General features: G+C 37.9%; 1 protein-coding gene across 1 annotated transcript; it reads right to left on the reverse strand.

Annotated features, from left to right (window-relative positions):
- Window positions 1-1,216: 1,216 nt before the first annotated feature.
- Window positions 1,217-20,948, reverse strand: HINT3 (histidine triad nucleotide binding protein 3). The gene is made up of 5 exons (XM_039257356.1): window positions 20,640-20,948; window positions 11,682-11,799; window positions 7,828-7,897; window positions 5,755-5,881; window positions 1,217-3,432 (listed from the first exon to the last, which is right to left on the reverse strand). The coding sequence occupies exons 1-5, from the start codon at window positions 20,838-20,840 to the stop codon at window positions 3,400-3,402; spliced, it is 549 nt and encodes a 182-aa protein (XP_039113287.1). The 5' UTR covers window positions 20,841-20,948; the 3' UTR covers window positions 1,217-3,399.
- Between the last annotated feature and the right edge of the window lie 3,225 nt (window positions 20,949-24,173).

Genomic DNA, 24,173 nt, shown 5'->3' on the forward strand with positions numbered 1-24,173 from the left:
ATCCATTAAAGAAATAACTGATAAACTAGACTTCATTACAATTAAAAATTGCTCTATGAAAGGACAATATCAAGAAAATGAGAAGATGAGCTAGAAACTGGGAGAATATATTTACAAAAAGGCATACCTGATAAAGGACTGTTAGCTAAAATATATAAAGGTCTCTTAAAATTCAACAATAAGAAAAAAAACTCAATTTAAAAATGGGCCAACCCAGACATCTCTCCAAAGATACACAGATGGCAAATGAGCATATGAAAACATGCTTTGTATCATATGTCATCAGAGAAAAGGAAATTAAAACAATGAGATACCACTGCACACTTAGTAGAATGGCCAAATCCCAAACACTGACAATGCCAAATTCTGTCAAGAATGTGGAACAAATAGCTCATTTATTGCTGGCGGGAAATATTAAATGGTATAGCCACTTTGGAAGACAGTTTGGCTGTTTTTTATAAAACTAAACATATGCCTATCATACAACCCAGTAATCATGTTCCTTGGTATTTACCCAAAGGCACTGAAAACTTATGTCCACACAAAACCTGCATACAGGTGTTTACAGCAGCTTTATTCATAACTGGCAAAACTAGGAAGCAACCAAGATATCCTTCAGTAGGTGAATGGATAAACTGTAGTACATCTAGACATTGGAATACTATTCAGCACTAAAAGGAGATAGGCTATCACACTGAAAAGACAGGGGCTAACCTTAAATGCACATCACTAAGTGAAAGAAGCCAATATGAAAAGGCTATATACTGTGTGATTCCAACTCTATGACGTTCCGGAAAAGGCAAAACTACACAGAAAGTAAAAAGATCATTGCTTTCCAGAGGTTGGTGAGGGTAGGAATGAATAAGACAGAGCACAGAGGAATTTTAGAGAAGTGAACATACTCTGCATGATACTATGATAGATACAAGTCATTATATATTTGCCCAAACTCCTAGAATGCACCACACCAAGAGTGAACCCTAAGATAAACAATGAACTGTGGGTAATTATGTTGTCAATGTAGGTTCGTCAATTGCAACAAATGTACCATTCTGATGGGAAAGGTTAATAATGGAAGAGGCTATGCATATGTGTGGGGGGAACCTATATGGAAGATCTCTGTACCTTCTGTTCAATTTTGCTGTGAATGTACAACTGGTGTGAAAAATAAAATCATTTAAAAAAACACATATATTAAAAACTCCAGAGGCAAAACTTGACATAGTATTTTTCCATATTTATTTAGCTTTCTTTTAACTAAGTAAGAACAACAGCTCATTAATAATTTTACAATTCTGCAATTACAAACAAGTAATATCATAACATGCATAAGTAATGCTCTAGATAGTACTTTAAACATTTTAAAAACAAGTTATGGATTTTGTGCTGAGCTAATGTTATGGATTGCTACTAAGTTACCAAATACTTTACTAAAAAGGCTCAGTGAATTTTAATTGTAGTAACCTTATTAATCTTTACAAGTAAACAAGAAGTGCTGCTAAGAATCTGAGGATCAAGGGTTTTCCAACAAAAAAGGCAAACTTAACTGTGAGAGGATATAAACATACATAAGTTAAATCAGTTGGCTCATCATATTTTTGAAGAGTCCATAAGGCATTTGAGAATTCCTTAAATACCTTACATGTTATTATCATCATACTATCAACGGTATCATTGCAAACTCACATAGTACGACATTCGATACATGCAGAAAATTCCTTTTCTGGAGGTGGTCATATTTGAACTGATACCTGCAAACTTGCAACTGCTTATCCGTGTAGGTGCTCAGTGAGCTACTTAACAAACAAAGCCATGTTGGAAAGCCTGGAAATCTAATTTTGAGAGCCCATAACCCCTACTCCTGCTTTCAGTGAATAAAATGGAATGTAAACATTCATGTCAATTATAAAGTAAATAATAACAGAAACAGAACTCAAGAAAAGTACATGTGGGTCTCTCAGCCTAAACTCCCACTGTCTACCTGCCTAACACTGAGTGTTAAATATTCAGTTCTCCTGACACCTGCTCTCAAAATTATATTCCTTTCCACAGCCTCTTCTGTGGACATTATAGCACTTAACACCCTACACTACAATCACTGGTTTTGTCTTCAAATTAGCATTTGAAGACAGACTGTCCTCTCTCACTTCTGTACTTCCTGATCCTGGCAGTGTCTGGTAAATGTTAAATGCTCAGCAAATGTTTGCTAAATGAATAAATTAATATTTATTTCAGATGTTGTAACTAAACATTGTAATAATTATTTCATTACAAAAAAACATTTAATATCATGCCAAAAAATAAGAAAGAAAACGAATCATCACAGCCTATTTCTAACATCAAAACTTTAATCCTTGTGTTCATTTATATTCATGTACATGGTATTATGTGCTGGCACAATATAGAATAAGCTTTCAGCACCTACTCTTCATTCACATTTACTATTGTTAGTGTAGATTAGCACAATTCCTAAAGCTATACATCTCATGAAATGATATATCAATAATGCTAACACTGTGCTATTAAAATAAATTTTCTCATATAAGCTGATCTACCACTACTTTCTAATCAGGATTTCTTCATGATAAAAGCTAAGCATAACCACTTTTGAATTCTACTTTTTCTTTGATACAATAAACCATAAAACAACAGTTTCTATCTAGTTTTAATACATTATTATAACCACTTTATATTTCTTCCCCATTTATGTTCTTACAGGTAAAATTCCATTACAGCGACTTCTCTTGGATAACCAAGCTGATTGTTCTTGTAAATTCACCATTAGAAATTACTTTACATATATAATATAGCTTTCAGGAACAATTTATCACAAAAACATTAGGCTTTAGGAAGTGAAAACCAGCACCTGAAATCTGAGTAAAAAGGAACACATATACAATTCTTTCTATTAACAAGTACAGGGCTTGCTATGGTACTCTTCAACTTGAATTTCATGTGTAAAATTATAGAACTGTCAAGAAATGGTTACTTTTCCCCCCTTCATAGTAATAAGCCCCAACAAAGTACTTTCTATACAGTTTATTCTTCATAAATAAATCATGATTATAATTGACTACTGGAAAAATGAAAACATTTGAACTTTCTTTAAAAAATAGAGCCCTTCCTGATTAATAGAACTTGTTTTAATGGGATATTATCTATAGTATCTTATATCTTACACATGTAACCAACCATTAAAACAAAGAAGTCTGTGACAAAGTATCAATGTAATTATATTACAGATCTCGAGAAAACAGACATTAGAAAAGATTTAAGACTACCCAGTAATAGCCTCTCGTAAAACCCAACAAACCTTACAATTGTAATTAGACTTCAAAGGGACCAAAATATTAGTTTATGTTGAGCCAAGATTAGAAAAATCTTCCACTGTTGACATTTTCATGTTCTCAGTTTCTCAATCAAGCAATCAGCCTGTAATTTTGAAAACATAACATATTTTTAAAAATTCTAATTATTACAGCCTACATGAAATAATTCTACTGGCATCCCTATTATAATAAGTCATAGCAGAAGGGCTGGATATTACATATTCTGTTCCTAAAAATATCTTACATAATTTCTTAATATAATAGTTTTATAAGCTATAGTAAAAGTATTTCTTATTGTATGTAAGTAGGTAGAATTTTATCCCCATTGCATATTCGTTAAAAAGCTTCAATAAGAAAGGGAAAATAAATATAATACTAACATTATAACAAGTAAACTAGATGTGGAGGAACCTTAAACACACAATTTTAAGTAAAAGAAGCCAATCTGAAAAAGCTACATACTGTATTACTCCAACCACAATACCTTCTAGAAAAGGCAAAACTACGGAGACATTAAGAAGATCAGTGGCTACACAGAGGATTTTTTTAAGGCAGCGAAACTATTCTGTATTACACTATAATGGTGGATACATGTCATTACACATTTCTCCAAACCCATAAAATATATAATATCAAGAAAGAACCCTAATGTCAATTATGAACTTTGGGTGATAATGATGTATCACTGTGATCTCATGGGTTATAAAAAATGTATCACTGTGGTATAGGATGTCTGTAGTATGGGGGACAGAAGATATATGGGAACTCACTGTACTTTCCATTCAATCTTGCTGTGAGCCTAAAACCACTCTAAAAAATAAAACCTATTTAAAAAAAGGTAAACCAGTCTTCTAGTTATTATTTCAAATACTTTTCTCAAACATCTTATAAGAGATTTTGAAATAAACCTTAATATCTTTCTATTAATTTTCTTCAATTTTATAATAATATGTACTGACAGATTTAAGAAGAGTTCAGATTCACAGGATGAACCATTAACAGATCTTATAATGTAATGTTCATTTTTTCTAACTAAAAAGTCATGTAAGGAAATATAGTTTAAAACATTACAAAAATATATTTTAATGACTTTTTTATTATAAAATAATGGATCACGTAGAAAATAAAAAATACAAATAAGGAAAAACAACCCTTTTTTAATCACACTGATTTCTTAAGGAGACCACACCAACTGCTCTGTGAAACATCCACGTTTTTATTTTGCATGCGCGCGCGCACACACACACACGTATCTTAAATTATTTTTAAATTAAATAAACCATCTGGACAAGTTAATGAGAGGGATAACTTTGAAATATGAAGTTTCTATAAATCATGCTTTTATTTTTTTGTGTACCATGACTATAATAATAATATGCATTAACTAACAGTAATTATTTCATTTGTAATTCAGTGATAATTTGTATATAGCAACCTCAGGTCACCTTAACATCATGTACACATAGCAACTGGTATATTACTAGTCAAGTGGCTGGGGAAGGGCAGTCACTTACCAACTAAGGTTTGAATGTTAGGCAACAGGCCTCTAATCAGCTGAATTCTATTCTACTTTTGCAGTAGCAAAAGAGAATTCTGCAATTTTTTAGGCTCAAAGCTTCAACCTCAGATCTGACAGGTGATGCTACTACTGCAATCCTTTTCTAAACTAGAAAATTACAAAAATTCATCTCTATAATAATGATGATGGCAGCAGGTAATAATATTTCCTAGCACTATTTGCAAGGTAGTTTTAAGAGCTTTACATAGAAATCACTTTATCAGTCCTCTTCTCAATTCTACAGGTAGGCAGTATTCCTTATAGGTATGTAACAAATAAAGAACTTGAGCCTTAAAAAGCTTAAGTAACTAGCACATAGTACCTTAAATAACTAATGGAGCCACAATTTCAATCCAGATCGGACCCTGAATTCAACTATTAATGCCATGGTTCTTCTATATCATATGCTCTGCCTGCAATGGGGAGACTTAACCATAGCTTCTCTTCCTACAGATATAACCTGGAAAATCCCTCAAATTAAAAATATTATTAAAAATATTATTTTGGGTATGTGTGAGCAACACGTTAAAAGAGATGATCAAGTCTATGAGAGCTGTCAGTGCCTAGTGTTGCCAAGAAAGAACTAAGGGGTACCTGGGTGGCTCAGTTGGTTAAGCGGCCAACTTCAGCTCAGGTCATGATCTTGCAGGTTGTGAGTTCAAGCCCCCCGTTGGGCTCTGTGCTGACAGCTATGAGCCTGGGGACTACTTCATATTCTGTGTCTCCCTCTCTCTCTGCCCTTCCCCTACTCATGCTCTGTCTCTCAAAAATAAATAAACATTAAAAAAAGAAGAAGAAGAACTACAAAAAAAAGGACAAATATTTTAAATAATTTTGTATGCAGCTACTACAAAAAATAACACTTACTGTGATAAACCAATAGGAATTCACTTTATAAACCAATTTTGATAAGAAGCCAAGTTGATCGACAGGTGCCAGAACATGAAGGTGCAAGTGGGAAATGGAACAAAATGGTGGCATATGGAAACCCATTCTAAAACAGAAAGGTAAGACATACTTGGCAAATCAGTTCTACAGTAGTTTAAAACTATTTTTTATGATAAAACACAAAAATATTAAGGACATCCCAAACAGGTTACCTAGGGTGGACAGACTGCCACTTGAATATCTTTTACCACCTTCTTTCTATACTTGAAAGTATTCACAGTTCCTCCTCTTTTCATGTGAAGTTCACAGTAACAAACTCTTCATCAAGGAAGGGCTTAAAGGTATATTATGCCTCAGTAAAACTTTGATGAATTCTGAGTTGGTATTATGTTTTATCACCTCAGTGCTTATCATTTTAACCTTTAATTCTCCTAAAATATGGCTCTGCAATAAATTAAAAAAAAAATTACAGAACCCTCAACTAGAAGGGTCCCTTTATTCCAAGACATAGCCAGTAGATGGTGTGCTTTGTCCTTTAATAGCAATTTCCTTACCAATCAATATTTCAGTAGTAAGATTAATTATATCATTATTTAAAAATTTTTATCATCACTCAAGTTTCTTGCTTAATAATGAAAATAAAATGCTAATTATTTATCATTTATCTGCTTTATAAAACATTTATAAGAGAATTCTTTGGACTACTAACAAATTTCTACTAAGAAATTTTTTAATGTGATTCTCTCAAAAATTTGTTCACAGTTTTGTAAGCCCATTTAGCAATTCTGAACGGAGCAAGGCATACCTGTAAGAATAATCCAAGCCTACGAATATTTGCCTGTTCAAATATTTGTGAGTCTCCATTAAAAAAAAAAAAAAAAAGACTCCTGTGAGTGGGAGTGGAGTATAGGAGGAAGGTGTGGGAGAGGTGCTATACAGCAGCAACAGGAGAGCTGACAGTGTAGAGTCAGATACACATCACAGATGGAAAAACTTCCACACTACCTAGAAAAGGAGACTGTTTTTCCTCCGTGAAACAGGAGTTCATGTAATATAGAATCAAGTAATCTAAAAATCTAAAAGGTAGAAGAAACTCAAGGGTTCATTCAACCCTTTCATTTCAAAGATGGAGAAGCCAAGATGCAAAAAGTGGGAGACTCCCCAAGGTCCCATAGTCAGGTAGTGGTAGAGATCGGATCGAGACTCTGGGCTCTCGACTCTCAGGGCATTGTTCATTCTTCTAGTACGCACTCCCATGACTGGAAAGGCAATGTGCTACTTTTGGCCAAAGTGTCTCAAATACCATCTGTTCCTTGTAATTATCACTCTTGAATGGTGCTTAACAGATTTCAGAGGATTTTCTCACACACAATCTTCTTTGAGCCCATAGGTAGGCAGAGCAGGTGTTATCTGGGAGAGGTTAAATGTCTCAGGTAACACAGCCAGTACAAGCACAGTAGCAGCAAGTAGTAAAGATAACATTAGAATTCAGATCGCTTTCAATTCCAGTTTGGATGTTAGAAGTGATCTCCGCTACACCTGCCTTACTACTCCCTTGGTCACACTAGGGAAAGTCAGAAGTCTTTTAAAAAGGAAAAAACCCCACTATTTAGATTAGTTAAAATAGTTGCCAAATTGAACATTTTTATTACATGCTTTTTGCTCAAACTTTGGTGAATGCCAGAGTTCAGCTCAGTGGGCAACAAATTCAAGTTACTTTCACATGACAAGTATAATAATATCTTCTAAAGAAATTCAATTTACACACAATTTTATAGAAATGCACATCTTGAACAAATGCGCATTTACCTATGCATTGCTTAAATATACTTGTCTGTCTAAACTACTACATGTCTAACATTAGAAAATGTTATGACAGGAAGAAAACTTATTTGTTAAATATACACTACAAATGAACAATGCATGCTTACTCTCCAGAAAAATGCATTTAAACCAGGCGCCCTACCGCCTCTGCTCTCATTTCCCACAAGGAAACAACGTTTCAGAAAAAAACAACTGCATGTATTGGTTTCTATCTGGGAGTATACATACCTTGCATTGTGCAAGTCAGTGAAATTATTCCTTTCAAGAATGCTTTTCCCAACAGTTACCATGTTCTCAACTATAAAACAGGAAAGAAATGACATTATACAGTAGGAGACATTACTAAGTTGTAATTGATATTAACTTTTACAGTCCCAGTCAAAAGCTGTATCAAATGGGCAAACGTTAAAATGATCTGTTTAATAGTTTTAAGTTACAGAAGTTTGCCCATCAGCACTGAAGTGAAGGTTCAACCTATCACAAAGTGCCATGTATAGGCTGACTTGGAACAGCTGTTGAGGGGTAGAGGAACTACTTAGGATATCTGCTCCCACTGAGGTCTAATTCTGATCATAAAGAGACCAAAGTAATAAGCAACAACAACAAAAAATGCTTGAATTAAGAAAAGACAGACAGGAAAACTCTGAATTTGTCTTTCAGCCAAAATTAGAGACATGATAGCACTTCCTGTCAGGCCACCTTTGACTAGGTAAATGTTTGTATAATTGTTTTGGCTTCCAAACTCTCTCTGCCTTACCATCTTTATTATCTTGGTGCTTTATGGCCTTTGGATGGATCTATGCTTCCTCATGAGAAAAATTTTGGTAACCTGCAATGTCCAAAGCACAATGTCAAGCTTTAGACCCCTTTTATTTCTGGATGGTGTAGTCAAGTATTTGGAAGGGGAAGAAATGAGAGAATCTATAGAGGATGGTTATTATAAAGAGGCTTATAAAATTATTGCTAATGTTTACTTCTCTAAGTCAAGCTTGAGCTAGGAGGACAACAGACTTCCACGACAAAGTCAGTAGCGGATCATCCAAAGAAAGCTCATTACTTCAAGCAAGACTGTATCTTGTTTTCTTTTAAAATACTCCCTACATCCTAGACATGGGGGTAAAGAATGTTTTTTCTTTTAATTGCTTTAAAGCAATGCTTTTAACAATACCATATTATAAAGTGTGTAGATACAATATATATGACAATAATAATACATAGTGCTGCAAAGTTACATTTTTCATGAATTGATACAATATGAACTCTAAGTAGTCTGTGATAATTATTCAATGTGTATTTTAATCTCTCTAGAGCAACAATTTTTCTAAAAAGTGTGAAGAATACATGAAAAGGCAAGAGATAAATTAAAGTGGAATTATAAAAAAATATATATCCGAAAACCACAAGAAGGCAGGAAAGAAAGAGAGCAATAAAAACAAAAAAATGGGACAGAGAGCACTTGGGTGGCTCTGTCAGTTAAGTGTCCAACTCTTGATTTCAGCTCAGGTCATGATCTCACAGTCATGGGATGCAGCCCCATGGCAGACTCCATGCTGAGTGTAGAGCCTGCTTGGAATTCTCTCTCTTTCTCTGCCCCTCCTCAGCTCGTGCTCTCTCTCTTTCAAAATAAATAAGCTTTTTTAAAAAATGGGACAAACAGAAAACAAATGGCAAGATAGTAGACCTAAACTGCATCAATAGGTACATTAAACATTTATGAACTAAACACTACAATTAAAAGTCAGATTTTCACATTAAATTTTAAATATAATAAGACCCAACCTTACTGCTATCTTCAAGTCTTTAAATATTAATAATCAATTGTTTGAAAGAAAAACATACCCAATGTGAACAGTAAGTAATAAGAAAGGTAAAGTAGCTAAATTAATACCCTACAAAATAGACTCAAGAAGTATTTCCAGAGATAGAGGGACATTTTACAATGCTTTAAAAAGAAAAAGGCTCAATTCATTGAGAAGGCATGACAATCTTAATTGGCTTAGGCCACTGGCTTTAAACCTCATTTTCTAACATAAACATACATAGGTATAAATTTTCCTATAGGCATTGTTTAGGCAAATTCCACAAATCTTGATATGTTGGATTTTTGTTACCAACCAAACAATTCAATATTGTTTTCTTTGACCTATTTATTTAGAAATTATTTAAGTGTGTTAATTTAAAAATATTTAGTGCTATTCTAGATTTTATTATTTTTCTACTTTAATTTCATTGTCATCAGAGAACATATGTTATAAGACTTCAATCGTTTGAAATGTATTTAGACTTATTTTACTGCCCAGAACATGGTCTATCTTGGTGAGCATGTGCTCTTAATAAATTGTGTATTCTACAGTTAGGTGGAGTTCTATAAATATCAATTATAATCACAGTGCTTATGACAGTGTTATTGAGCTCTTCTATATGCTTATCATTTTCCCAACTTTTTAAACTGTATAAAAATATTAATTGCAAGATCTTTTATTTAGTTTTTAAGTTTATTTACTTTGAGTGAGAGAGAGAGCAAGCTGGGGAGGGCCAGAGAGAGAGCGCAAATTCTAAGCAGGCTCCACACTGCCAGCACAGAGCCTGATGTGGGGCTGGAACTCACAAACCCCAAGATCATGACCTCAGCCTAAATCCAGAGTGGGACACTTGACAGACTGAGCAACCTGGGCACCCTGCAAGAACTTTTAAACTTTTATTACAGATCTATTAAAATACAAACAAAATCAGAAAGAACAGTATAATGGAATCCCAAACACCCACCATGCTGCTTCAAAATTGGTAATATTTTATTTGCAACATTTACAACTTTTCAATAAAATAGAAGAAATGTTAGAAAAACAAAAACGAGCGTAAACATATTTTTTGCTTCTTAAAAACAGTATAAAAAGGGGGCGCCTGGGTGGCTCAGTTGGTTAAGCGTCCGAATTCGGGTTAGGTCATGATCTCACGGTTCATGGGTTCGAGCCCTGCGTCAGGCTCTGTGCTGACAGCTAGCTCAGAGCCTGGAGCCTGTTTCAGATTCGGTACCTCTCTCTCTCTGACCCTCCCCTGCTCATGCTGTCTCTCTCTCTCTCTCAGAAAAAAATAAAACATTAAAAAAAAAAAAAACAGTATAAAAAGGAAATATTTAAGGCATGGTAGATGATGCTTGATACTAAATATTGCATATATGTTGGCCTTTACCTGCTGGAATGAGTATGAAATGTACTCATAGAACTTCGATGACTAAGGCATTTTGCAATGTTAAAAAGAAACAATTTAAAAACTGGTAATTCAGTAGCCTAAGCACTAATAAACTACACATCAAAGTTTTCCCTCAAAGATATTTTTTAATCACCTTCAAAAAAATCTGGCCCAATTTATCTATCTTATTAGCTACTTAAATTAGGGTTCAAACTAATCCCAGGCCCTGCTGACAAAGGCTATCAAAGCAGACATGAAGGGAACTTAGAAACGTCTTAGAAAATGATAACTGGTAACTCTCAGAAATCATGAGTAAGAAAATATAGAATAATCCTGTAAGGACAAGATTCAAAATCTTCTTTTCAGAAGTTAAAAAGTTCATTGCTAAAAATCATTACTAAATTTTGGTGATAGTTCATCTCCACCGGAAGCTTACAAGGCGGTATCAATACATATAGTCTCACTCCCAGGCAAATTAAGCTCCAATGCCATACCACAATTTATTGCTTGTAATTTTTTTAATAGCATCTTCCATTTCCAGAGTCAAGAAAAGCCATCATTTAAAAAAACATAAAGACGCATTATCTTTTACAGATTCTAAAGATTAAATAACATGATGTCTGGAATTCGCTTCAAATCCACTGTGGGAGAAGGATAATAGATGAAAAAGAGAGGCAATAAGTTAGTAAATGTTGAGGTTGGGTGATGAATACATGGAGATTACACTGTGTTCTTTATTTTTGTATATATTTGAAATTTTTCATAATGGCAATTACAAAGAGTCATAACGCTCCTTTTTCCTAATTCCTGGCCAGACTTGTTCTCTTTGTCACTGCTATCACCGATGCTAACTGAAAATGATATAACCATGAAGAACACTGCTGTCCCCTTACCCAGTTCTATGTGATCTTTCTTTAGCTCTCTGCAGTTTCCAATATGCTTCTTTGGCACCACAAGATAATGATGAGTTGCTGCTGGTTTGATATCTTTGAAGCAAACTAGGTCTTCATTCTGAAGGAAGAAAACATTTGTTAGTGGATTTTTTTTTTAAAGAATTTCCTAATGCTGTTTTGGAATGTCTTGAATACCATAAATCTCAGTCCGATAGGGAAATAGTACTTACGTTACAATTAAGTCCACGTGAGCAATTTTGTGTATGCATTAAGTCCACAAAGACAAGCTTTAGTGCCCTCATGACATGCTCATTTGTTCCAGAAAATGAAAATATTTTTATAAAGTTAATTTCAGGAAAACAATTATCAATAAAGTTCATTAAAACTTCATTACCAGCTATGCCAGAGTTTTATTTTATTTCATTATATATTTCTTCATCTCTATCTACCTAAGGTTTTTCATTCAGTTTGACTACAGAAACATAGCAAGATTGATAAATTCTTTTTCACATATAAATTTTTACAAAGTAGCAGATTCCTAAATTATAACAGGAAAATCATCTAGCATGTACATATACAGACGTTACCTTTTTAAACATTTTTTACAACAATCGTATATAAGTACTTTTTTGTTACGTTCACAGCATTAAAAAGCCTTTGAAATGCTGAAACAAACTCCAGTACCTTGTACTAAGTGCTCCATCCATTATATCAGAATGTAAATTAGCGCAACTACTGTGGAAAACATCATGGAGGTTCCTCAAAACATGAAAAATAGAAACACCATATGGTTCACCAGTTCCACTACTGTGTATTTACCCAAAGAAAATGAGAACACCACTTCAAAAAGATATATGCACCTCTGTGTTTATTGGAACATTATTTATAATAGCCAAGACATGGAAGCAACCCAGGAATCCATCAATAGATGAATGAATGAAAAAGATATCATGTATATATACAATGAAATACTATTCAGCCTTAAAAAAGGATAGGATCTTGCCATTTGTGACAACATGGATGTGCCCAGAAGGTGTTCTTATGCTAAGAACAAACTGGTGGTTGCTAGAAGAAAGGTAAGGGCAAAACAGGTGAAGGAAATTAACACGTACAAACTTCCAGTTGTAAGTTATGAAGATGTAAAGTAGAGCATAGGGAATATATTCAATAATATAATAATGTTGGATGGTGACTACACTTACCTTGCCGAGCATTGGGTAATGTATAGAATTATTGAATTATGTTGTATAGCTGAAATTGTCATTATATGTCAACTACATTTCAATAATAATTTTTTAAAAGTCAAATTAAAGTCAGTATCAATCAGTATATCAATAATCAGTATATCAATAAGTTTCTCTTAGAAAAATTCCCAGAATGCCCTGTTGTTCATTAGTTCTCCGTTTCAGGATCAAAGATTCAATTTCATGAGGGCCTAATATCCTTGCCAGTAATCTTGGTTTCAATGAGAACAATGGTGAAAGTCCATATTACACCATGAACTTCCATATCAGTATCCTTACTGCTCATTACTTAAGCTTCAGGTGACTGACAAGTCAATTTTTGATAAGACCACACTTCAGAAAATGAGACTTTTTGTCTACTTTAGTCCTCAGAAAAGCCATGATTGAAACAGAAGGCAGCAAAAACAAAGTATTATGTGTCCCTTTCATATCTCAAGAATTCCATAAAATGCCCACAACATTACTTTATTAAAACAGTGTTTGGGGCACCTGGGTGGCTCAGTTGGTTAAGCATCTGACTCTTGATTTCAGCTCAGGTCATGATCTCAGAGTTTGCAAGTTTGAGCCCCATGTTGGGCTCTGTGCTGAAAGCATGGAGCCTGCTTGGGATTCTCTGACACACTCCTGCTCACAGTATCTCTCTCTCGCTCTCTCTCTTTCTCAAATAAATAAACATTTAAAAACTAATACTAACAATGTTTAGTCATTGACTTTGTTGCTGTCCTCACTTAACACACCTTCAGCCCAAATTTGCAAAAATGTAGAGGCACAACAACACAAAAGTCTTGAATATTATCCAGCTATTAAGAGTAACTTGTCTATGTATCTCTTTGAATTAGTATTTTTGTATTCTTTGGATAAATACCTAGTAGTGCAATTGCTGAATCATAGGGTAGTCTTTCTATTTTTAACTCTTTGAGGAAACTCCATACCATTTTTCAGAGTGGCTGCACCATTTACATTCCCACCAACAGTGCAAGAGCACCCCAGTGTCTACAGCAGCCTTATCTTCAATAGCCAAATTACAGAAACAGCCCAAGTGTCCGCTGACTGATAAATGGATAAAGAAGACGTAGGGTGTGTGTAGTGTGTGTGTGTGTATAATATATACTATATATATACACATATATAATATATACTATATATAATGAAATATTAGCCATAAAAAGATTGAAATCTTGTAATTTGCAATGATGTGGATGGAGCTAGAAAGTATTATGCTAAGCTAAATAAGTCAGAGAAAGACATATACCATATTTTCACTCATACGTGGAATTTAAGAAACAAAACAAATGAGTAAAGGGGTAAAAAAAAAGAGATAGACAAACCAAGGAACAGGTTAACTATAGAGAACAAACTGATGGTTACCAGAGGGGAGGTGGGTGAGGGGATGGGTTAACTAAATGGTAAAGATTAAGGAGGGCACTTGTTGTGATGAGCACCAGGTGGTGTCTGGAAGTGCTGAATCACTATGTTGTATACCTGAAACTAATATTACACTGTATGCCAACTAACTGGAATTAAATAAAATCGTTTTCGTTTTTTTTAAGAGTAACTTGTCTATAAGATGAGGATGAGGGAGGGGGGGAATTGTTACTTTTAAGATCCTGTAGTAAACCTATGCATTTTAGTTAGCCTATGCAATCAATGATTGAATTAGATTTCCATCAAGCTTTCTAAAATATTAAAATCGGCCTTCTGATGTTACCCTCTCCCCCACTGCTACAACTGAAACAGCCATTATTTAGACTTTTTTTTTTTTTTGAGAGAAAGAGAGAGAGCACAAGAGGGGAGGGACAGAGAGAGATGGAGAGAGAGAATCTCAAGCAGGCTCTGCCCTATTAGTGCAAACTCATGAACCATGAAGATTATGACTGAGCTAATAAAATCAAGACTAGGGCACTCAACCAGCTGAGCCATCCAGGTACTACTGTTTAGACTCTTCATTTTATTTATTTATTTTTTAATTTTTTTAATGTTTTATTTATTTCTAGGAGAGAGAGAGAGACAGCGTGAGCAGGGGAGGGTCAGAGAGAGAGGGAGTCACAGACTGAAACAGGCTCCAGGCTCTGAGCTGGCAGTCAGCACAGAGCCCGACGCGGGGCTCGAACTCACGAACCGCAAGATCATGACCTAAGCGAAAGTCGGACGCTTGACCGACTAAGCCACCCAGGCACCCCTAGACTCTTCATTTTAAGAAAGACTCTCCTATTCCAAAGAAACAATGATGACAAAAAAACCATGAAATGATGCATGTACAAAGCTATCCTTTAACACCATGATTTATAATAGCAAAAAAAGAAAAGAAAAGAAAAGAAAAAGAAAAAAAGAAAATAACCCAAGGGTCCATAATTCAACTAAGAGACTAGTTGAATAAATTATACTAAATATATACAATGAAGCAACATATAGCATAAAAGGGAATGAAGATCTTTATATAGTTATGAAATGATTTGTGAGATTTTTTTTTTTTTTTTGAGAGAGAATGAGAGCATGAGCATGCAGGGTAGGGGCAAAGTGAAAGAATCTTAAGCACTAAGTGTGGAGCCTAACACAGGGCTTGATCCCATGACTTTGGCATTGTGACCTCAGCAGAAATAATGAGTCAGAAACTCAACCGACTAAGCCACCCAGGCATCCCTGAAATATACTTCTAAGTTGAAAAAATAATAATTAAGCATGAAGCAGGAAAGTTGTTGGGCCATCTTTCATGTAAGAAAGAAATACAAAATTAAAGATACACATACATAGTATCACAATGGAAAGTTAAACCTAAAAATATAGTTTTTAGTTTCTCATGAGGGAAGAGCAACAGGGTAAAGATGACGAGAGAATGGATGCTACATTTTTCCAAATGTACTTTGATTTAAAATTTTGACTTTAAAATATGAATATTTAAATAGCTACTTTTTGGACTTAAACAGAAAAAAAAATCCATAAAATCTGAAAACAAACAGAAACAAATAAACCTAACTGTATGCCACATTGATAACATGACCACACAAAGAAAGATATTTAAAGTAACTCTAAAACATAGAATTTTGACTCTCCATTACTGACAACCACTAAATGAGAATTTCCCTTTATGCTTTCAATGCAGATCACAGGCAAGTTTCTCAAGTGTAGGACATGCCCTATTTATCCTTGAGCTTCAAGTGAATAATATATTGTAAACCTGAAAAACTGTTTAATAAATAAATGTGAATAAATGACAGATGCTTAAATAGAAAGACAAAGCTACCAATGCTCCTTCCTCTACTCCTCAGAAAGAAAGAAAGAAAGAAAGAAAGAAAGAAAGAAAGAAAGAAAGAGGAAGGAAGGAAGGAAGGAAGGAAGGAAGGAAGGAAGGAAGGAAGGAAGGAAGGAAGGAAGGAAGGAGAGAGAAAATGGTGTTGGGGCACTTGAGAGGCTCAGGGAGTTGAGCGTCAGACTTTAGCCCAGGTAATGATCTCGCGGTTCTTGAATTCGATCCTCACGTCAGGCTCACTGCTGTCAAAGCAGAGCCCGCTTTGGATCCTTTGTCCCGTCTGTCTCTGCCCCTTCCCTATCTGCTCTCTGTTTCAAGTAAATAAACATTTATAAAAAAATGCTAAATGGTATCATTATAGTTTTTACATACTTTTCCAGTGAGAGATAGACTTTCCATGATCTTTCAGTCTGTCTTGCAAAACACCTGAGGTTGGAATTTTGGTCACTGTTTGATTTTAACAGCGTTTCTCTGCCTGTTTTCATTATCATCCCCCTAAGGAAACTTCTTAGATTTCTTTTTCTAATTGCCACCCACCTCCTCTGATATTTTAGAACCACAGCCATTTGGACATCTGTTTATATCCTATATGCTATGCCTGTCCTTCATATTTATAAATAATAAGCTTTTTTGCCCCTGCCCCAGGCAAGAACATAAATTTTTACCACTTTTGAGCATGTACAGATTAGACAAACAGCTAGAGTCTCTGGACTTCAATATACCACTGAGTCTACATATGTGGGCTAAGCATCCACTCACACATAACAAATAAACTGCGGTGAACAGGGTAGATGGGTACTCAACCTCCATTCCAAATACTTCTGTGTCTTTAGTACTACAGACATTTGAAAAAGCCAAAATCCCCAGACGGAATTCAGATCCTGCCCATTAGATGTACTTCAGACCTAGGTGCTTTGACGAGCTAACCTGAGGCAAAGCCATCTTTCTGCTGCTTCTGCTAGTTCCGGCTGGCGAGCTGGTCAGCTGTAGGGCTACCCAGTTTCCTTTTTCTTCCTTTCCCCTCCCATTCCAAAGTCTCGTCAACAGCTTCCTGGGAGTCAAGAGACACACAGGAGGCAGCCCTTGTTTGGACGCCAGGGCCTACTGGTGTGCAGCCAGCGGGTGAAGCAGAGCTCTGCCGCCATGTTGCTGCTCAAGGAGGGTAGAAATGTGTAGGTGCTACTGGCCTGTGTTGTCCGGAGGTCAGAAATGTGAAACATCCCGCAAGAGGCGGAACAGCCGTGCACAGCGAAGCAGAATCCAACCCAAACTCCCCATCTCGTGCTCTCACAGGAGTCACCGCTCAACAGGGAAGCAGTCACATGGCTTCCTCCCCTCTGGGCCACACCTCAAGAGACCTCTTCCTGAAGTCTCAGCTCCAGTGGCAGTCACCTACCTCCTACCTTCCTGACTGTGGCACAGGAAACAGCTCCTCAGGCTGCCAGTTCTACAAGTGCTGTTCTGGAAGTCATTCTTTTTTTTTTTTTTTTTTTTTTAATGTTTGTTTATTTTTGAGACAGAGAAAGAAGCAGTGTGAGCTGGGGAGGAGTAGAAAGAGACGGAGACAGAATCCAAAGCAGGCTCCAGGCTCTGAGCTGTTAGCACAGAGCCTGACAGGGGGCTGTAACTCAGGAACCACGAGATCATGACCTGAGCCAAAGTCTCAACCAACCGAGCCACCCAGGGGCCCCTGGATGTCATTCTTGAAGGCTTCTCTAGATCCTGTTCTTTCAGCCCTGGCAATGCCTTTTTAGCAACTAATTCCCTATATTAAATCCATTTCTGCTTTAAATAACTAGTTTTTCTTTCTGCAACTGACCCCTGGCTAATATCTAAAGCAAATTAAGAAAAAATAACATTTGAAAGAAGATTTCAGTGCCATGCCATCTGAGGTTTGAGTTAAGAAGGGGGAGGACATCCAAGTCAAACTAGTATTTCCTCAGTGTGGTCTTGAGCAAGGTGAAAACAAACACCTCGCCTTGTGTTTCGCAACCTCTGAGAGAGACAGACAGACAGAACGTGAGCAGGGGAAGGGTAGGGAGAGGGAGACAGAATCTGAAGCAGGCTCCAGGCTCCGAGCTGTCACCATAGAGCCCCATGCAGGGCTTGAACTCACAAGCTGTGAGATCATAACCTGAGCCGAAGTCAGACGCTTAACCGACTGAGCCACTCAGGCGCCCCTCAAAAGACATTCTTAAGAGTCCCCCCGCCCCCGATTCCACTGTCATGATATTTTAATACTGCAAATATACTCTATCCATTTGTGTCCACTATGTTTATCTTTGCCTCATACAGAATGAAGTAAGACACTGCCCCCCCCAAAACCAATGTTTATCCCCTCAGGAGTGCTATCTCTCCCACTGAGAATGCATGGTCTAGTATTTGCTTAGTCTCAGCTCTGCAATATACAACAGGAAAACATTACACGGATGCTTCTGGAGTGAGGAACCTTCTCTAGCTTTTGCCAGAAAGGTTTCCCAGGCTAACCTGCACATGATGATAGCACCTTCCCAATGATTCCAAACCAAATGTTTTCCTTTGTACTTAATTATATGTCTACTCTACTTTATATAAACCCAATAGTTTCTAAACATTTATTTCTAAAAACAAACTTATATGAATTAGTATAAGAAAATAATATGTATGATGCAAAATACACAGGCTAAAAATGAGGTTCTCTTTTTAAAAAGATAAATCTTTAACCTTTAATGAGCTCTTATATATCAAACAATTCTAGATTCAATTGTAAAAAGATCAGTGCCTTTTTGAGACTCTGCTGTACAAGCATGTGCATCTTGCGTATGTTCCGTATTGTATGGACTCTGTATACATTCTCCCTGTGCCCCCTGGATAGGGTATAAATTAGTAAGTATTCATTTGTCTAATTTCCTCTACAAAAATGTCCCAGGCTCTTCACATAATTCACTCTGCAAATGTTCTTCACAAAGCAAAACAACCTAACCTTTGGCCAGGAAAAAAAACAAGAAAAAACCAACTGTGATACAAGTTTGGGCCACCCCACTCCCCTCCATAACTATTTTTAGACACACATTTTACACTACTAGTATCCATTATCTACTCATTTTCCTCAACATTGGTACTGGAGTGTGCAAAACTTAAAAGCGGTTTCTAGGAATCTAAGCAATACTGAATTCTGTGAAGTTAGAAAACTCACTTTACCTCTTGCTAGCCTTTTTAAACTTAGTAAAATAAGGAGTGAATGAAGGAGAGCTAAGTGGTCCCTCCTGACTTTATGGATCAGCTCAACAGAGGCCTACTTGACAGACAACTGATGTACTGAGTCCTTCCCCCAGTCAGCTGCTGCCTGTCTTCACTCCTTCCCCTCTTCAGCATCGAATCCAGGTCTATCGCTTCGGGCCTTTCTCCAGCCATAAATTCTTCCCTTTGTCCCACTTCCATAACACCCACAGAGCCAGACCCAACTCTGGGTTGACACACTGTCCACCTTGTCTAAAGCTAGATTGGGGCTGTTGCTGGCGGGGTAAAAAGTAAAAATAATAATAATAATTAAAATTTAAAAAAATATTGCAGGCGGTAAAACTGCCTCACCAAGTACTGGGCACGGTCACGGGCGTCTCCTCTGTATTCATGCCACCCTTTAGATTATAAGATCTGAACACCGACTATCCTTTATCTTATTCGCCAATGAATCTCCAACACCAGGTGCTTAGAACTGATTCCAATTCACTTTTAGCGAATGAATTAATGATCACTCATACACACACACACACACACACACACACACACACACACACCCCAGAATCACTGAAGCTGATCCTCTCCAAAGGCTAATTCGTTAAAGGCAAGTAGAACCGGGAGAAGAAAACGGGTAGCAGATACCCGTGTTCAAGTATCTGAGCAAAATCTTGGTGCTCCGAAAATGTGCATACATTCCCACACCTGTCAACACCTGTGGGAACTGGACCCTGCACTGGAAATCTGCGGCGACTGAGAAATAGCTGGACCTCTGCCCTGCTCCCCTCAGCCTAATTCCAGTCTAACAAAGAATCTTTTCCCAATTACCATGATCTCTTTTCTACCAGTTTGCTCCCCGGTAGCAGTATGAGAATGTGCAGAATTTAAAACCAGTGTCTAGAAAGACCAGCGGTGGGGACAGGGCGGAGGGATCCCTCTAATAAAAACAGACCACAAATGCTATTTTCCGCCAACTACCTCGTACCTGCAGACAGAAGCCGAAGTGCTCGGCTTTATCACTACAGTGTGATACTGCTGCAGACACAGCAATGATACTGCTGGAGACAGTCCCCGCTCCGAAAGAAGCAAGTGCGTCACGTACACCAGGACACCCAGCCTCCCCAAACCCGGTCCCCACCTGCGAGACCTCCCTCCCTCCCGAGAGCCTGACACTACTCCACCGCGGTCCGCCGCGGCTAGGCCTCCGACCCGGGGCTCCCGCACCCACGCCCGGTGCGCTTGGCACCTCACCTCGCAATGCAGGAGCTCCGTGCCCGGTTCCTGCTGCCCCGCGATCCGGCAGAACACGCACTTGCTATTGTAGTCCTCGGGCTTCGGCGACCTTTCGACAACTTCGGCGGACTTGGATGAAGACACCTTAGGTTCCGCAGTCGCCGTCGCCTCCCGGCCAGGCTCGGACCCCAGGCTCTCACACCTCTGCTCCTCCGCCATCGCACCGGCCCGCGGTGGCCAAGAGCTCTGACTGCCGGGGCACCGCTGGCCCTGCGCCGAGTCCGCCTGCTGCACCTCCTCAGTTTTACCTGGAGGCGTCGCCCTTCGCCTGCCGCTGGGAAGGGCAGGGAGTTGGGCGCACGCGCTGATCCGGGATGACGCTAGACCGAGGGCGACGTAGGGATGACCCTCAAGGCCAGGGGCCACGAGGGGGCGTGCGAGTACGCACAAGGGTGCTACCGGGAGGAGCGGGCGGTGGCTACGGGGGTCGCCCGCCCCTTGCGTCTCGTTGGTAAAGACGCACCACGTCCTTCCAGACGCAGAAGCGCGCATCGTCGCGATGACGTCACCTGCGCGCCCTAACGTCTGGCCAAAGGGAACTTGGTGGGTACGCTGGACGTCCTATGCCACGGCTGCGAGTTCGCTTTATTTTGTTTAAAAAAAAAAAAAAAAAAGTAAGGAAGAAAAAAAGTTTTAAAAATTTCGTAGGTTTTAAAAGAATGAGCACAATTTCCAGACCTTTCTTTTCAACAGCTTATATTTGATCTTTTCTTTCGGGTGTGCTTCTTCAGGCACGATGATTTGCTAAAGCTCAAAATATCCAAAACTGAACTTCATATCTCTGTTTACCTTTTTGTTGGTGACAGCACCAGCTAGATCAAAATAGCGGCCTTTGTCTCACATTCCTCATACACAGGTAACTGCAGAGGCTTGTAGTTTAGAATCTGTACTAGTCCAGAAATCCGTTGCTCCTGCTTCATGCTTCTACGACTACAGTAACCCTCTAGATTCCCTCCTTGATTCTCCTGTCAGTGATTATCGCGCCCAAAAGAAAAAGCCTCAGTTAATTTAATACTCCAGGCGGACTCTGATTTGACCTCAGCTTTTCATGTTGTAATACTTGGCATTTGCTGAACACCAAGAATGTGCCATGTATTTCTCTAATTGTTAAAAAAAGCAAGGTTGGTTTTATAACCCCCACTACAGAGATGAGGAAACAAACTAAGATAAAGGTTTGTCTAACTCCGGAACCCACCAACCTTTTTGAACACAGAACTCCTTTATTAACACTGAAACGTTTCTTCCACTAGCTCGTTATAGTATCCTTGTTATTTGTTGACTTAGAAAATACATAACAAAGCCTTATTGTGAATGCAGTCGTTTTTGAATGATTTCTGTTGTATTAATTGAAAACATGTAGGGATGCCTGGGTGGCTCAGTCACCTGAGCCTCGGACTCTTGATTTTGGCTCTGGGTCAGGAAATCACAGTTTGTGGGTTCAAGACCTCCACAGAGCTGACAGCACTGAGACTGCTTGGAATTTTCTCTCTCTCTCACCTCCCCCCCCCCCCCCCCCATGCCCTTCCCTGCTCACTCTCTCAAAAATAAACTTTTAAAAAAAGCTTTTATATATTTTTAAGTAGTTGTACATACGTATTGAAGACATTTTGCCCATGGTTTGGGGGACCACTGTAATAGCTTCCTAGCACCTCAGGAGTCCAAGGCAGGGTTCAGAATGGATACACTACTTTGCCTTACTTAAATATCCACTATTTCCATGCACTGTTATATACCTTCACATCACTTTGTTTTTATCCACACTTTTCCGTCTGAAATATCTTTGCTTCCATCTCTGCACCTTCACCTTCCAATTCACTCCTCAAATGCTACATTTGTTTTTACTTAAACTGAAAATAAGTACTTTCTCTTGTGAATTCACATAGCAGTTTTTCAATACCTCTCTTGTAGAACTTAACACTTTGTATTATATACTATTTATGTAGATTTTTTTCTTACTAGAAATTATGTTCCTTGATAAAAAGAACAAGGGTCTGATACTACTGTAGTGCCTCGTATAGCTCTTTGCATGTAGGCAGACATTTAACAATTGTCTAATGAATAAAAGTGGTTAGGAATAGGCTGCCGCATAGGAGTGTTCAGATTGCACACTGTACAATAATACCATAAATAAGAATGTGTTAATTTATATCATAAATAAATACATAGGTAAATATTCCCTAAAATCACAGGCAGGCCTAAGAGTTCTGGAGCAGTGGAGAGCTGACTCCTACAAAAACCTACATCGGGTGCATATGACCACACACACACACACACACACACACACACTCAGGAGACCATTCACCTACATACTGGCACACACCTGCACAAGTTGCATCTGTCCTGACTACAGTCTTAGGGACACCTGTGATTGGTCTCTCCCCTACCTGGCACTTTGGAAGACTTGCTTCCCATTCTTCAACTTTGAACCTGATAGAGTTGTCCACCTTGGAAGTGGGCGAAGCAACACAAACTATTTAAAACTTGTCTGGAGTCTTGGTGTGGGATCATGCAAAAGCATAGGCAGTTGTGTGCACACAGGCAGAGCGACTACCAGTTGGTGCTCTGGTTAGCTCCCCTGGGAATCAGCTGTGTGGGTTTTGTGAAAATAACTACACTTGTGAAATGGAGTGTTTTCTGATTTCACAAGGGCACCATATGGGCTAGTAGCAGCCTTGCTTCAAGCATGCTCTGAAGTCAGAAAATTCTACAACTTACCATCTGTGAAGATTTGGGCTAAGTTACTTATCTTTCTGTGTCAAGGCTTTCTTCATCTATAAAATGGGGATAACAATGATGCTTAATGTAAACATTATTTTGAGAACTAAAGCCTGGCAGCCTGGCACAAAATTCTCAATAAATGTTATAAGTTTTTACCAATAGGTAGTGATGGTTTGTAAGACAGTTTAAGGGAACATATGGTTTACTTGTGTTTAAATACAGAAGGTTCAGGGGCGCCTGGGTGGCTTAGTCGGTTAAGCGTCCGACTTTCACTTAGGTCATGATCTCGCGGTTCGTGGGTTTGAGCCCCACGTCGGGCTCTGTGCTGACTGCCAGCTCAGAGCCTGGAGCCTCTTTCAAAGTCTGTGACTCCCTCTCTCTCTGACCCTCCCCTGCTCACGCTGTCTCTCTCTCTCCTAGAAATAAATAAAACATTTAAAAAAAAAATACAGAAGGTTCAGTGCTCTTATTTAACACAGATACTCAGTTAGGCTTTTGTAATATTTCCTCTCTTCCATTTTCCCCTCTCCTCCCTTCTCTCCCCCTGACATACAAAAAGCTGTACATAATTAATTAAGTTCTTCTTTCTGGCTACACTCACCCCCTTGGTAATCTCACATAGTCTGTGACTGTGAACACACGTATGCCAATGAGTCCCAGATTTAAATCTCTAGTATAGACCTCTTCCCTGAACTCCAGACTTGGGTATCCAACTGCCTATTCAACTGCCTCATGCATATGTCTAACATATAAACATGCCTGAAACTAGGCTAG

This window comes from Hyaena hyaena, unplaced genomic scaffold (genome assembly GCF_003009895.1).
Source record: "Hyaena hyaena isolate Hyena2069 unplaced genomic scaffold, ASM300989v1 scaffold_613, whole genome shotgun sequence".
In the NCBI taxonomy this organism is placed as follows: Eukaryota; Metazoa; Chordata; class Mammalia; order Carnivora; family Hyaenidae; genus Hyaena; species Hyaena hyaena.